This window comes from Haliotis asinina, chromosome 2, assembly GCF_037392515.1.
Source record: "Haliotis asinina isolate JCU_RB_2024 chromosome 2, JCU_Hal_asi_v2, whole genome shotgun sequence".
In the NCBI taxonomy this organism is placed as follows: domain Eukaryota; kingdom Metazoa; phylum Mollusca; class Gastropoda; order Lepetellida; family Haliotidae; genus Haliotis; species Haliotis asinina.
Genome location: NC_090281.1, coordinates 9733321 through 9749634, shown reverse-complemented (window position 1 = coordinate 9749634; position 16314 = coordinate 9733321). Strand labels below are relative to the sequence as shown.

Here is a 16314-nt window from a genome sequence, read left to right as displayed (position 1 = left end):
GTGAACTGGTTTATACATCACAGGGACATCAGCCATTGATCTGCTTTGTAGTTTATTGTAGCTAGATTGTTATAGATGTCACTCAGTGAACTGGTTTATACATCACAGGGACATCAGCCATTGATCTGCTTTGTAGTTTATTGTGGTCAGATTGTTATAGATGTCACTCAGTGATCTGGTTTATACATCACAGGGACATCAGCCATTGATCTGCTTTGTAGTTTATTGTGGTCAGATTGTTATAGATGTCACTCAGTGATCTGGTTTATACATCACAAGGAAATCAGCCATTGATCTGCTTTGTAGTTTATTGTAGTCAGATTGTTATAGATGTCACTCAGTGATCTGGTTTATACATCACAGGGACATCAGCCATTGATCTGCTTTGTAGTTTATTGTAGTCAGATTGTTATAGATGTCACTCAGTGATCTGGTTTATACATCACAGGGACATCAGCCATTGATCTGCTTTGTAGTTTATTGTAGTCAGATTGTTATAGATGTCACTCAGTGATCTGGTTTATACATCACAGGGACATCAGCCATTGATCTGCTTTGTAGTTTATTGTAGTCAGATTGTTATAGATGTCACTCAGTGAACTGGTTTATACATCACAGGGACATCAGCCATTGATCTGCTTTGTAGTTTATTGTAGTCAGATTGTTATAGATGTCACTCAGTGAACTGGTTTATACATCACAGGGACATCAGCCATTGATCTGCTTTGTAGTTTATTGTGGTCAGATTGTTATAGATGTCACTCAGTGATCTGGTTTATACATCACAGGGACATCAGCCATTGATCTGCTTTGTAGTTTATTGTGGTCAGATTGTTATAGATGTCACTCAGTGATCTGGTTTATACATCACAAGGAAATCAGCCATTGGTCTGCTTTGTAGTTTATTGTAGTCAGATTGTTATAGATGTCACTCAGTGATCTGGTTTATACATCACAGGGACATCAGCCATTGATCTGCTTTGTAGTTTATTGTAGTCAGATTGTTATAGATGTCACTCAGTGATCTGGTTTATACATCACAGGGACATCAGCCATTGATCTGCTTTGTAGTTTATTGTAGTCAGATTGTTATAGATGTCACTCAGTGATCTGGTTTATACATCACAGGGACATCAGCCATTGATCTGCTTTGTAGTTTATTGTAGTCAGATTGTTATAGATGTCACTCAGTGATCTGGTTTATACATCACAGGGACATCAGCCATTGATCTGCTTTGTAGTTTATTGTAGTCAGATTGTTATAGATGTCACTCAGTGATCTGGTTTATACATCACAGGGACATCAGCCATTGATCTGCTTTGTAGTTTATTGTGGTCAGATTGTTATAGATGTCACTCAGTGATCTGGTTTATACATCACAAGGACATCAGCCATTGATCTGCTTTGTAGTTTATTGTAGTCAGATTGTTATAGATGTCACTCAGTGATCTGGTTTATACATCACAGGGACATCAGCCATTGATCTGCTTTGTAGTTTATTGTAGTCAGATTGTTATAGATGTCACTCAGTGATCTGGTTTATACATCACAGGGACATCAGCCATTGATCTGCTTTGTAGTTTATTGTGGTCAGATTGTTATAGATGTCACTCAGTGATCTGGTTTATACATCACAGGGACATCAGCCATTGATCTGCTTTGTAGTTTATTGTAGTCAGATTGTTATAGATGTCACTCAGTGAACTGGTTTATACATCACAAGGACATCAGCCATTGATCTGCTTTGTAGTTTATTGTAGTCAGATTGTTATTGATGTCACTCAGTGATCTGGTTTATACATCACAGGGACATCAGCCATTGATCTGCTTTATACATCACAGGGACATCAGCCATTGATCTGCTTTGTAGTTTATTGTAGTCAGATTGTTATTGATGTCACTCAGTGATCTGGTTTATACATCACAGGGACATCAGCCATTGATCTGCTTTATACATCACAGGGACATCAGCCATTGATCTGCTTTATGGCTTATTGTGGTCAGATTGTTACACAAATGTCACTCATTCATCTGGGGTTCCTTTCATGAAGCACGCTTTACTATGGTTAACCTTAAGTCAGATTCTTTAACATTGCTGTAAAGTTACCTCAGTGACTTACGATCACCTAAGTGCTTCGTGAAAGGAGGCTCTGGGCCTAGATTTTCAAAGCTCTCTTAGTGATGAGATAGTAGTAAGTTAATGTTAATGTAATGCACTTACAATGTCTTAGTGCTAAGAGAACTTGGAAAACCTTGGCCCTGGTTTATAGTTTATAATACAGTAGGTAGCCTGTTACACAATGACACACAGTTATCTTGTTTAGAGATCATAAGGTCATCAGCCATTGATCAAAGCTACAAACACTCCTAGGAACTGGAAAGTAAACTTTATCATACTCAAATCATTTTCACATAAACTCATTGGACATGTTTTCAAGCTGTCTGTACCAGTCCCACAACAGTATTTTTGTCCAATCCTCTCAGCAGCACAAAAATGCTATTGCTCCAAGTAAAGGCAGTTTAGGTTCTTAGCAGGTTTCCATATTTTTGCTGAGACAAAATAAGCATTAGTTTTCAAGGAAAGGTGTTTAGAGTTTAGATGCTTAAGTGTGGTTTATATACTTTGAAGCTGTCATAAAATCTATGTTTTGCTGTGTTGTCAACAAAATCTGACTATTTGTTACAACATGCACAGAAGAGGTTTTCCTGTCCTTAAGTTGGATATCCATCTGATTGTTGACAGCGTCATGTACGAGCGTTCTTGGTACGTGTTCACTACATAAAGCTACGCAACAGTACGGTGCTACTGCAGCAACAGTGTCGGCAGTGGTTGGCATTGAGGCAGAGGTCAGCAGTGGTCATCCAAAGCGCAGTGCGGCATTGGCTTGTCAGAGAGAGGCAGCTCCGACTCCACAGACAGGTGGCCAGAATACAGGTGAGCATCTTGATTACATGCTGACTGATGAAGGTGTGAACAGGTATTTGGGTGAGGATGGGTTTATTGACAGAAGGAATGGGATGTAGTCACATGCAGGTGAGGGTGTACAGTAGGTTGCCATAGTGAAACATTGGAACTGTGTGGGTGGGATATTGGGGGTGAGAATGGGTTTCAGTTCCATGAGTGCTTTTACACCGCTTTCAGCAATATTCCAGCAATATCTTAGCAGTGACACCAGAAATGGGCTTCACACATTGCATACATGTGGGGAATCAAACCTGGGCCTTTTGGTGTGACGAGCAAACACTTTAACCACTAGGCTACCCTACCACTCCTTCATTTCCAAGAAGATACATTAGTCAGTTTGTGGAAAAAAGTCTTAATGGGAAAAGAGTGAAATAATATGCTGTCCATATGTGTATGAGGATTCATTTAACTAACTTTGTATGTGAGCATTTAGGCAATTTTCAATGTAAACATCGTAATTGTCATTTTTGCTAACAATATCATTTATAGTAACAAATTCACAATTTTCAAAAAAGTGTTCGTCAGACGATTTAACTTGAAATGAAAATACTATCCATCTAACAATATGCAGGGAAATTATATTTAAAATGTGCAGTAATGATTGATAATATTGATTTGGTATACAGAAGAGCAGATAAACCAGTCATTGAAGGTACACCATCATCAACAACCAACAGTGTGTGTCATACGCTTGCTTATCAACTGTGTTGATGTTGTCTTGTTGCTAGGCTGTGTGGCGAGGCTATTGGGCCAGGAAGAATATTACTTGTAAGAAGATCCGACGTGCTAGGGCCCGCTGCCATGAAGCTAGTCAAAATGCTACAGAAGACAAGAAGCTGGGCAACCGTACAACATCCGCCCTGGACTACCTGTTGGAATACAAGAGTGTGTCTCACATCCTGGAGGCCCTCATTCATCTCGGTACGTCCATCTGCTTCTTGTTGTATGTAGTTTGTTGGGCAGTGTCAGCACAGTTGGGTCCATAGACAACACCTGGAACATGGGGAGATCATCCCTAAAGTTTCATGTACAGATACAGGTTTATTTCATTCTTGAGGTATCTGTATCGTGACATTTACCACGGGCTGTCTACTTTCGAATACAGAGCAGTGTGTAAAATTTATGCCATTTCTGTGGGCACTGCTAATAAAAATTTACCAGGACCACTAAGTGATAAGTTTGCAGTGGTCAGTGAATTTTATATCAATTGTTAATTTATGCAGCTCTCATTAGACAAGCAACTGTAGGGTAAACCATAATTTATTTCCTTAAGTTAGTCTGAAAATAGGGTGTCATTATATATATCCGATTTAGGTGATTTGTTAGAGATTTTTCAAAATCTAGACTGAAATGCATTTGATCTTTGTGTGCCTTAAATCTACAAATGTTATTTTTGACCAGTACTTTTTTTTTGAAGTACTGACAAGACCACTAATTATTGTCCACTCACTTGTCCTATGGTCCAGTAAGCAGTTTTGAAACCTTGCTTACCCTGCAGAGTAGTCTCAGTAATACAGTTTTAAGGTATAATACAGACCAAGTCAACGTGATTTCATTTTCAGGAACTAAGTCTACATCAAAAGGCTTTTATGGATTTTAGTGCTACTATGAAGAAAAAATCAACCTTTCACACCTGTAATGAATTTCTTTGCAGACTAGAATTGTCAGGTATGCATGTACAGTACAGTACATCTACATCTACAGTACTGATAAAAATGATAATTCAAACAGCTATTCTCTCAATGTAAAATATTGGCTCCACTTCTCAGGTTGTATTCATGCTTGATGCAATAATTTGACTGATGGCAATTTTCCACTGATCTTAAATCAAATTGATTATTCTGAACCCTCCATTCAATGTTACAATCTTAACTTTTCATCTGAAAATAGATTTTCCTGTTGCCATCCCTGTAATTTGCACCCCTGTATAAGAGGTCATAAAATGTGATGATTACTGGAATGTGTATGGTTTTGATAGTATTATGTCTGTTTCAAATGTTTCAGTCTGAAGTGCATTTAGCCTGTATCAACAATTTATAGATCATGAGTGGTTTCCATACCACTCCACTCCATACCACTCCACTCCATACCGCTCCACATTTCACCTCCCCCTCCTTCCTGTTCTCAGATGTAGCTACTCGACTGTCCCCACGATGTTGCCAGCGTCTGGTTGAGGTGCATGCTGTCCATGTCATCTACCGCCTCATCCGCAGCTGCAACCGCAGCCTGCCACACATGGAAATGATCAAGTACTCCGTCAACATCCTCCTCAATCTGGCCAAGGTAAAACACGAACAAGTGCTTTGTTTACAATTAAAGAGAAACATTATTTTTCATATGATGTCTTAAATCATAAAAGAATTGCTTGGGATACAATGAAAAATATTTTTGTTATCCCTGTTCCCTAACCATGACTCATCAAGGTGTCAGGGAGAAAGTTGACTTCAAGTTTTAAAAGTTTTGTGAACTTTGCCTGAACCAGAGCTGCATAATTGTGATATACTTCCACATGAATTCCCACCTGTCAGTATCTCCCCATGTTTCCCATGAGTTCTTCATATATTACTCCAAATGTTGGTCAAAAGTCCTGTACATTTAGACAACTGATTGCGTTACTCAGATATTTCTGGAATCTAATCTGAGTTGAAGGAAAAAGCCTTGGGATAATTGCTCTCCAGGCCATTAATTTGTGCCAGTGGCTGATATCCAATCCCTCTCAGGAACACTGTGATTCATCACAAGCAGTGAGAAGCAGTCTACATCCTCTTACATGTAGGAGTGGAATTTATTTTTGTTCTTTTTCTTCTTTGCAAATTAAACTCATTAACAGCATAGCAAAGGAAATTCATAAAATTTGCAGTGTTTTTCTTGTTATCATGTCTTTGTGATAATTATTCTTGTAATCTTTTCATTAATACTGTCGCACATTGCATTTCTACTAAATATTGTTGATGCTGATTTCAACAAGATTTGTTTCCTTCATCTTTCTATCCTCATAACACCTCACCCATACGCAATCCATTCGTAACCTACTCTACAACATACAACAGCTTGCATACTTTATGAGTGAGCCTCAGGACTGGATATTCACCACAGGCATCATACAAACCTAATCAACAAAATGGTCAATCAGCTGTTCAGCCATTGATTAACTAGCCTTTTAAGGAATGATCAAGAGGATCAACAGTTAGTTCAGGAGCAAACATGAGATGTAGTTGGATTGAGAGCAGTCAAATCATGACCATTGACATAGTGCTATCCATGGTAATGACCATCAAATGGAATTGCCAGTCCACTCATCAGTCCACTTATGCAGCCTCAGGTGCTGGCTTCTGATCCTCCAGAGGCTTCAGTTTCATGAGGGTCCCAAATCTTGTTTATCTTGCCACAAACTTATATCCCATCAGTTGCCCTCTACATTTAAGTCCCTCAATCTAGCATCTGGACTGTATGTGAGTAACTTTCAGATGTACAGATATGCTGGACAGTGCACACTGAACATCCACCAGCAGACTGTGTGATAGCAAGTGGGCATCTTTTGGTGATTCTGGTCAGCACCATCTGCTAAGATGGCTGCTCTGTCTGACTTAGTTGTGAACTTGCTTCAGCTGAAGGGATTGAACTATCACAACTTTAAGCACCAGCTTAACTATAAACCTTGGGAGCTTCAGTACACCATCAGGTGTATCCCCTGCGAGGAGCCTCCAACATTACTGGAGTGCAATGTTGTGATAGTGCTGGCAGTAGCTTCACGTTCAGATGACCCTCAACTAAGCAGGGTCTCTGTTAAACATTATATTTGTGGTGCTGCGTATCTGAGAGCCAAAAGTCAAACTACATTATGTGTCAACCAGATCTTCCTTCCCATCGTCAACATCTGGTGTGGGATCTGGAGACATGACAGGAATGGTCCAGTTACCATTTTAAAGCAGTGCCTCTGTGAAATGAAACTTGTGAAATGGTTCTCAGACTTCACAACTTGTCTATAAACACAGGAACAATCTGGCTCCACTCCATGTAACAGGTGCCATCAGCAGAGAAGTTACCTCACCTACCGAATACAGTTGGAAAGATGATGGCGTTTTCTTGACAACTGCTCTTCCGCTTTGATTAGAGAAGATGTTTAGGGGTGGGGGGTGAGGTTGACAGTCTCCACATGCCATGATGTGCGAGACCTAGAAGAGGATGTTGAGAGCATAATATGGCTCACATTCACTTCCCTACTCTTCCTCTCTACAAGAGGCGTCCTTGAAAAGTACTTTATCTGTTCAAGTCAGGCTGTGTCATGTGATGACTGACTGGAGGTATCTGTGGACAGTTTATGAAAATGTTCTCTGTGTGAGAGACATCTGTAGGAATTACATGTCTGTTCATTGGACAAGATTGCATTCAACATCAAATGTAATATTGACTAAACATATCTGTGGTCTGTATAATCTTGGGGAGGGTAACTTGACTTGAAAGTATTTCAAGTTCAGACAAAACAATTTGACGTGTGTTTATATTTTTTCTTGACTGAATTGCTAAAATGTTTCACATAGATATTGGAACCGTCTGGTAGACCTGATTTGTTGTTTCACTCACTTTATCTTACTAGACTTTGTCCTGTCCTGCGTCAGCCAGAGGGATAACTCCATCAAAACAAGCCACTGAAAATTTTCAGTAAAGAAAACAAATGCAGGATCTAGTTAATCAGCCAGGAAGTGATTTATGTTTTGAGACCCAGTCAAGAGGTCATGCTTACTTCAGCAGTGTCAAGCAGAGTCAAGCAGTGTCTACTCCATGCCCTCAGTGATGAGAAGGCATCATCGTGACAAGTGGTTCTCACAAGGAGATTGGTTAGAGGGCACTTGAGAGCTTGGTCTTCCGCTTGCTTAGTATTCTCAAGGCTGCATTCAATCTGAAGGTTTCCCTTGACTAGTTTTCAAATCATTCTCTGATTTTTTCCAAGGACAGTGCCTCCAACTAATGACACCCAATAATCCAATGTAAGCCTGCCTTGCAGTCAGGAGTTATTCATTCTTTCTCGGAGACACACATTGTCTTCACCCATATAACACACAGTTCTTCAGTTCCTTGAAAGGAAAAAGGAATCCTAACACTGTCAGGAAATTCAGTCCTTAAATTTTTCAATCCCATGGAAGACTAACTACTACCCATTTTTGCCAGATTTGACATCTGATCTCTCAAGGGTATCAATCAATCACTCAATCTTTATTTCTAGTAGTGGAGGCCATTGATCCATTCTACATTTACCGTATAGAGTATATACTATGTACAATAAAAACAATAAATTAACATACAGCTCAGTTATTTTATATTATTTAGAGATGACTGGCTAAGACAGTGCCTTAAACACATACGCTGCTTGATTTTTAAAAAATTTCTGACATTAACACATTAAATTCATGTACAGTAGGATACAATCTTTGTAAAAAGTTGGTTAGGTGTTGGTATATATTACATACTAATACAAAATGATATTCATCTTATCATCCCTTGCATACAAGGCAAAATCTATCGGCTTTAGTTTCATATCTGCCAGTTTCAATTCGAAGTTGGTGTGAAAAATATCTAAATTGAGCATATGCAGCACTGAATTTTGAAATAGTGAGTTGTTTGATATACAGTTCCAAGACACAAGATGATTTAAACAAAAAATAGGTTGAATATTTAGTGCTGTTATCAGGGACTGCATGCCAGTCTGGCTCATGATATACTTTAAGTATGTATATCACAAACAGTATATGACAAATCACCAACAAACACCAACTCCAAATTCCTAACACTAACTATTCAGGTCATCTGGCATAAGAAATACATGTGCATAGGATGGTTTACATGGAAAATTGTTCAGTTTTCTTGACAATATTTCAAAATATACACCTTTTTAAAAATGCTTGTTTTAATGACTGTGGCACCCTATCGTTGACTTTCACGTCAAGTACTTATTCTGGACATCTGTACCCAAACACAGTGTGAGGAAAATCACTGTAACCTTCCTCCTGAATCAAGCAGTGTTTGAGAAATTACGTGTACAGTATTCAATCAATTAGTGTCCTACAGCCATGTTAACTCCATATGCTCATATTTGCATCTATTCTCTGTTATGCAATATCGTACATCCTGAAAACCCAGGGCTTGTAAATGGTAACATCTCTTTTTTTTTTTTTAGATATCAGTGGTCAGTGTTATATGTCTACTCTTCTTTGTTTCAGTACGACAAGACCGTCAATGCTGTTCATGACGTTGAATCAACAGACATCCTTGTAGACCTAATGCAGATTTATCGAGAGAAAGGCAACGCCATCTTTGCTAAGACATGCTCGCTTCTCGGCATTCTAGCCCTGGATCCTCACAGACGACAGGTTAGCGTTTTTCTTGTGGGATCCATTTGCTGTCTACTTCAAGCGTTATGATTAATATCAATGATCAAAAACATGTCAGCAATTAGCAACTGTTAATTTGCAGTTTGACCTCTTTGAATATCATCAACAGCATTATAACACTAGATTTGGCATCCAAATCTGTCTGTTCCACTGAGCAATGAAATAGTTGGTATGGTTTATTTTAGGATCTCCCGTCAGTATAAGAAAGACGATGAAAACTGAATGAAATGTCAAAACTATGGAGAATCTGAAGCTAATTAATTGTTCTTTGGATGTACGTCATCACCTCTGATTCTGTGGGAAAAAATATGTAATACGTCATATTGCATCATCTTGCCTGTCAAAGTTTTTAGTCTGCTAAATTTATGTGAAAAAATATCTCTGATCTTTTTCCAAATTTACAAATGATTCACAGTTCACAATTCTCCCTAACATAGACATACATTAAGTGGTCTTGTGTTTTTAGTCAGGCTCCATCTATATAGCATTACAGTGGTATTCATGATCAGTTCCTCAAGTCAAATATCAAAGGGCTCATCCACCATGATGGACTCCGGCACATACATCTGATCTGGTCTCAGCTTTTGTTCTTCCTATCCCTTCTTTACCCCTCTGTTGATCTGGATGCTTGTTTAGACATATGCTGATGACTAGAAATATCTTCAACTCCATATCTCAGTTTGCTGCCCATGATATAAACCACTGGGTTGACTCACACCATATACCGAATCAGGTATCTTGCTGAAAGCTGAAAGCAGCAAGCCAATCACTGGCAGACATCAGAATCCCTTTTGTAACGATTGTTTTGTTTAAACACAGCCTTACAGACACTCCCTGCATTTATGCTTACAAGTCTCTTTCAGCTGTTCATAGGGATTCATCCATACCTGCTCAATGTTTGATGTTTTAGTCCAAACTGGTAGGAATAATGATTCACAAACTGGATTTGTGTAATGGGATGTTAGAATCCTTTGTCCCTTGAGATTCCTTCCTTTGGAAATGTTATACTAGGTGAAAAGGAAAAAAAGAAGGTGGAAATGTATTCCAAGGATAGAATTTCCTGAGGTAGTTTCTGGAATATCAGTTTTCCTTATATAAATATTTCATATCATTGAAAATGGGACCGACTGCAAGAAAAAATGTTTACATTTTTGTGTGACAGTTTGCTTGTCGCTTAATGACAGATACATCAGATTTCACTACAGATATGAAATATCCTCAGCATTCATTATCAGGTGTTGCCTAACTCTGCATTCACTCGCTATGAAATGGTTAGTGCATACAAATGTAAAGCCCAGAGGAATTTTGAATATATAGATTAACTGAAATTTTTAATGATAAAAATTCCAAATTAAACCTTTTACTTTTACTTGAATCTTTTCCCATCAGATTTTATAGAAAAAATGTACATTTATTATTGACATCATCCAAATTAACTTTTTTTTACTGAATTTTGTAATTGAATCTACATATTCAACATTGTCTTCCAGGAGATCCTGCAACAGACGAAGCTAATGGAGAAGATCCGCAGCATTCAGAGTCTGGTGGCTCGCAAAAACAAAGTAGATGAACGTCACAAGCTTGTCAAGGCCAGGATGGCCGCCTCACGCAGCTTCAACTCCACACTGCCACTACCCACACCTGTCAAGCGGAGACGAATTCGACCGGAGTGGACTCTGAAACGCGACAGTCTTCACGCCTTGTCCGAACCACTACCGGCCATCAACTTTGTCCTGGAGAACCTGCATCTGTCTGCAAAGTGATTCTGGAAGGGAGGGAGGGGTGCCAATATTTATTCCAGTGCTAGAATTACATGAATTCTTGATGCAGGATTTAGTTAGAGCTTGAGTATTGTATATGCTCCTTATTAGTTCATGCATCAGTTGCCAGATACAGAACAGGAAATGTGACGCCATTCTCCAAATTCTAGGACTGGATCTTTGACTGACACTCAGCAAGAGGTGTGACATGTGTGGCCAAAGTTGGACCTGACTGGACAAAGATTAAATTTTAGTAAAGACTAAAGACTGGGCAATAAGTGCTATTACCAGTGGTGCAGACTGATGTTACATGATTCCTGGAACCCTACTGGTGAACTTTCCACACAGAAAATCCCAGTGATTCCACTATCATTCTTTGCCTCTGAAGGTTGAGACAATACTGATTGTTTTACAAATACGTGTACAGGTTTGGCATGAATTGGCCAATAAGTTTGGAACCTAATTTGTCTGTTTTATCATGTATATTAATCATAAAACTGATGTGTAATTTCAGTGATGTGAATATGTGTCATAAATATTAACAAAGTGATTGTTTGTAAATCTCTTATTTACATCCCGTTCCACTTGTAAATGTTCAGTATTGACAGTGCGTTATTACGGACTATATATGTAAAGACTTAAAGTTCATGGACACTGGTTTACACAAACTAGTTTACAAACCAACCTAACATTGCCACAAGCAAGAAAATGTCCAGAGTTGTCCTTTAGCCCTGTCAGGTTCTGCTGATAGTGTTTTTAATCCTAGATTTATCCTGAGTGTCATCCGTGGTCACCAGTTTTATGAACAGAATAGCCATCAAATCACGGGCAGCATCAAATCTGGCTTTCCTCACACAAGTATGACAGACGTGCTATGTCTCGATGTATCAAAGCCAAATTATCGCAAACTCACTAAGCCAGGTATATGGCAATATCCTGATTACCCTGTACATTTGTATATAATGAGTCTAAGTAAATGTAGGCTTAGTATTATTCGTTACACTGCTGTCCTGAGACCATCAAACAATAGTGGAATGTTGCGTCAGCTAACCTTTTCAGCTACTTATGATCATCCAGTCAACTGCAAGACGAATGGACGGATATAACCAGTCAGACAACGGCTTTTATTTACTGTTCAGCATATGCATTACTCAGAAGAGATCGTATGGAAAATTGCATTCAGAATTGTTCGGGTACAAACTTTTTCAAAGTAAAAGTTCAAAAGGTATGTGTGAATGCCAACACTTGTAGTTTGGTAAGCTATGTTCTGATTGGTCAGTTGAAAAGTTTAGCTGAGGCGACCTGCTGCTGGGGTTTGTTTGACTCAGTATAAGCAGTGTGTCAAATAATACTGAGCCTCTGTTTGGGTATATAATGGGTTTAGTTTAGACTGTAGTTATGTATCTAAAGAGCTGCTTGTGACAGCTAGAGCAATTCCATACAAAATGACGTGTCTTTTAAGTAACTTTGTATTGTCTGTCCTGATGTAAAGAATTTCACTGTTTCTGGACCTTCTCTGCTAAACCTGTCATCCGCTATCTGCATTGAATCACATCTGATGTAATAAATACTATGTATAAAACTATAAATCATAGTTGTGTTGTAGTGAATGTAAAGAAATACCAGCACGGCACTTATAAATTCACAGCTGTGCTCAAAATACCTATTCACCGCAAAAGGAGCTTCCCAAAGCAGTTGCCTGACAACATTTGGTCAGTGTTATGGTAGCCTTTTGAGACTGAGACTTTGGTTATGAATTGTCCAGAGAATATATTGTTTTTGCTAACTGTACATTCAAACAAGATGTGGACACAAACTCATCATGATACCACCAATTGCACAGCCATTTGAAGCATTTGTCAAAGCACAGTTTCTTCAACAGTTTAGAAACCTAGATTTATAATTAATGTGTTAGACTTGTCAGCACCACAATATGCTGGTTACATCCACCGATGTGTTCATCCTGACACCTGTAATCCATGTAGGCACTTGAAACAGTTCTAACTTAAGGGCTCTGTTAAATTCATAGCACAGGTGCATGCACACACACACGCGCGCGCGCATACTTCAGTGGTGTTAGTTTGTAGTGCACTTTGCTTTATTTTCAAATGTTTCTGTTGCTTATGGATAATTACATACGTGAATGTCTACAGGAACAGAATGTTAAATGACCTTAATTTCCCTGACCAAATAACTGACAAAACATCCAAATAAATCAAAACTGTCTATCTGTTCCCCTTGGAATGATTTGAACAACCCTGGTGAAGGCTCATAACTGAAAATAATGTTCGCAGGTATGCCTTAAATAGGACAGCGAACTGAATGATCATGTACATGGGAAGACATATCTTTTCAATATAGACACTTTAACAGACACAAAACATTTATGCCGGATGGGACAGATACCGGTTTTGACAGCTTCCACTGTATTATGAACTGTCACTCGCGATGGAAATAATTCCTTACAGTTCCACACACTTTGTACTTACCAGACATACAAGCATGACTGTATAACCACTGACGTCTTATTGATCAGTGGCAAGAATGTCGTATCATTCTTAAATATTAGATTTGACATTTTAAGTGCCTGTAGGCTTATTTGAGAATCAGAGAAAATGATCAAATTTTACAAGTGCATTTCAATATATTCCAAGGCTGTTTGAACAGCTTTGACTTTAGTCATGAATATACGCCTATTTTCTGTTAATCTGAAAGAGAGCAATTTGAATCAATGATACGTTGATCCATCAGTGGAAAGAGGTAGAATTCAAATAGACATGCCTTATGTCCACCTCTGGTTTAAAATATTTCTAGGTCGTGTAGTAAACATATCAAGATAATTATTTTCTGGTATGATATGAAGTTTTCGACTGATATATATTTAGTAGTGATATGTTGTCATGCAAGAGTCAAATGACTTTGTTTAAGAAAATAAGGTTCATCGATCTCTAGACCCTGTCAACAGGACAGGTCCTTCAAGCTCCAAGACAAAGTCTCAACCCCGTTGATCTGTTTCATAACAGTTTCTGTGCGTTAATGACGGAACCGTAATTCATTTTTGACTGTTCAGTGATTTGTATACATGAAAAAGAGAGTTCTCTGATGCCTGACGAGCTCCTCACCTTCGTGTTCGACGACCATATCGTGGAACCAGTTTGACGCCATCACGTCGACGTCAGCGCTTGCTGTGGGCCCGACGACATCTTCGATGGACTCAGAGGGACTGCAATAGAGTTGTCTTCAGTGACTTATCAAGATTTACACTCAGATTAGCTGATGGTGCGACGAGAGTGTACAAGCGACCCCGTCAACGTGGTCTTCAGTGTTGTGTACAGGCGACCCCGTCAACGTGGTCTTCTGTGTTGTGTACAAGACGTTGGCACATTTTGGGACGGACGTGTCATGGCTTGGGATGCTTTCTGTCCAATACATGGGCTAGGTCTGCACTTTCAACATGACAATACCAGACCCTATACAGACATCTTGTCCAGGAATAAATTGCAGAACACAGGAATCAACGTTCCTGCCCGGCCGTCAAGGTCACCTGAACTCAATCCAATCGCGTGCATCTGGGATGCTCTTGGTAGATGTATGCGCTCTTTCAGGAACCAAGCCCAGAATATGGATATGGTGCGACTGCCCAGTAATGGTTTTCCACGAGGTGGCGTTGATTGGAAGTTGTCAACGCACGGGTTGACCATACATACACACTTTGTTTATGCATTTTATTGATACATTCTGTAACCACATGGAACAGAATGTGGGTACTGTTATTATTCTCAGTTCATCCTATCGACCTTAGCAAATAGATTATACCCCCTATACCACATTCTCGTGTCCTTTCCTTAATATACCATTTAATATATGATTGTGAACTCTGTGGTATACATGTACTCAGTATATATGCTTAATAATGCAATGAGTTGAGACAGTATCATAGGCTTTTTCAAGATACTGGGTCTTGTTTGATTGCAATAGCAATTCCAACAAATGGTTCGAATGAACGATATTGTCCCGGACACCACTTTCAAAATGTGTAATCAAATTATGGCTTTCCAAATAATAAACCCAAATGTTATTTACCATTTCTTCTATGGTTCCACAAAAACACATTTTATGGCGATAATTATTGGGATCTGTATCATCTCGCCAAGGCTTGGAAAATGAATTAGAGTGACATTATGTCACGACGGTGAAAATGTCCTGGTTTTCATATTTGATCAACTATATCTTAAAGAGTATCTTGATACAGAGGGATAATTAAGGGCCCAGCAGTGTATGTTATCATCTCACATAGCAGCCCAAGGGCAGAGTGCAGCTCATGTAATATAAACACTTAATTGCCGTATTCACCTTTAGAAGAATTAAAATTGATGTTAGTTTAGTTTTGATGTTCGAGATATTTGCGAAATTCAGGAGCGTGGTTAGAAGATCTCTATGCTTTGGCTTGTGCTTTCCAAGTCTATTGACCTCGTCTGGTTTATTCGGTAATATTATATCTTAGACTATTATGAGACTTTCGCATTATATTGCACACCTTTGACATAGGAGAGCGAGAATTCCTTTGTAGAAATATTTCTTCAAGACTGGCACATGCTTTGTTCAAAAGCACGCATCACTGTGTGATTTGTCGAATAATAAACTGGGATGTCGGTGGATATATTTTTCCGTTGTTTTTCCTTCATTTTATGCTTACTTGCATGCATTGAACTTAAGAATTATTTCATCTGTTTTATAGATGAGTTGACCTAATAATAAATGAATATTGTTCAATATTCTGCAAACGTTGAGGGTTACACTTGTAGTGAAAGTCACATTTGCCTTCGAAACATTAAATTCAGTGTGTTCCCCAAAGACAGTGAGGCCATTCATATAATATATTATCCAATAATGATGAATAGCTAGGAGAATTTATCACGAAGCTTTTGAAGATCTGATTTTGGAAGTTTTGTCGCTCGAAGAATACAATGGTAGCCCAGAGTAAATGCAAGTTTGACCAAACTTTGGCTTAGCGGTATCAACATCTGGAAACCTCTTCTACAGGTGATAACGATTCCACGTGACCACGATGTTTGAGATATATGTAAGTATGATCTCTACACGCCACCAAGTGCCAACATTGACACTGCTGCAGCGGAAACCAACTTGCAACACCAATGGCTACTAAGGCGTTATAATAATGCAAATACGACATGAACA

At 38.8% G+C, this 16314-nt stretch overlaps 1 protein-coding gene across 1 annotated transcript in view; it reads left to right on the top strand.

Annotated features, from left to right (window-relative positions):
- The window catches only part of LOC137273226 (abnormal spindle-like microcephaly-associated protein homolog), a 57889-nt gene extending 45182 nt beyond the window's left edge, over positions 1-12707 (top strand). Inside the window, exons 20-24 of the mRNA XM_067805736.1 lie at positions 2745-2936; positions 3695-3887; positions 5095-5249; positions 9185-9334; positions 10846-12707. Of these exons, the coding sequence (XP_067661837.1) occupies positions 2745-2936; positions 3695-3887; positions 5095-5249; positions 9185-9334; positions 10846-11118 (963 nt within the window). The 3' untranslated portion in view covers positions 11119-12707. The remainder of the gene's footprint in view (positions 1-2744; positions 2937-3694; positions 3888-5094; positions 5250-9184; positions 9335-10845) is intronic.
- The last annotated feature ends 3607 nt before the right edge of the window (positions 12708-16314 follow it).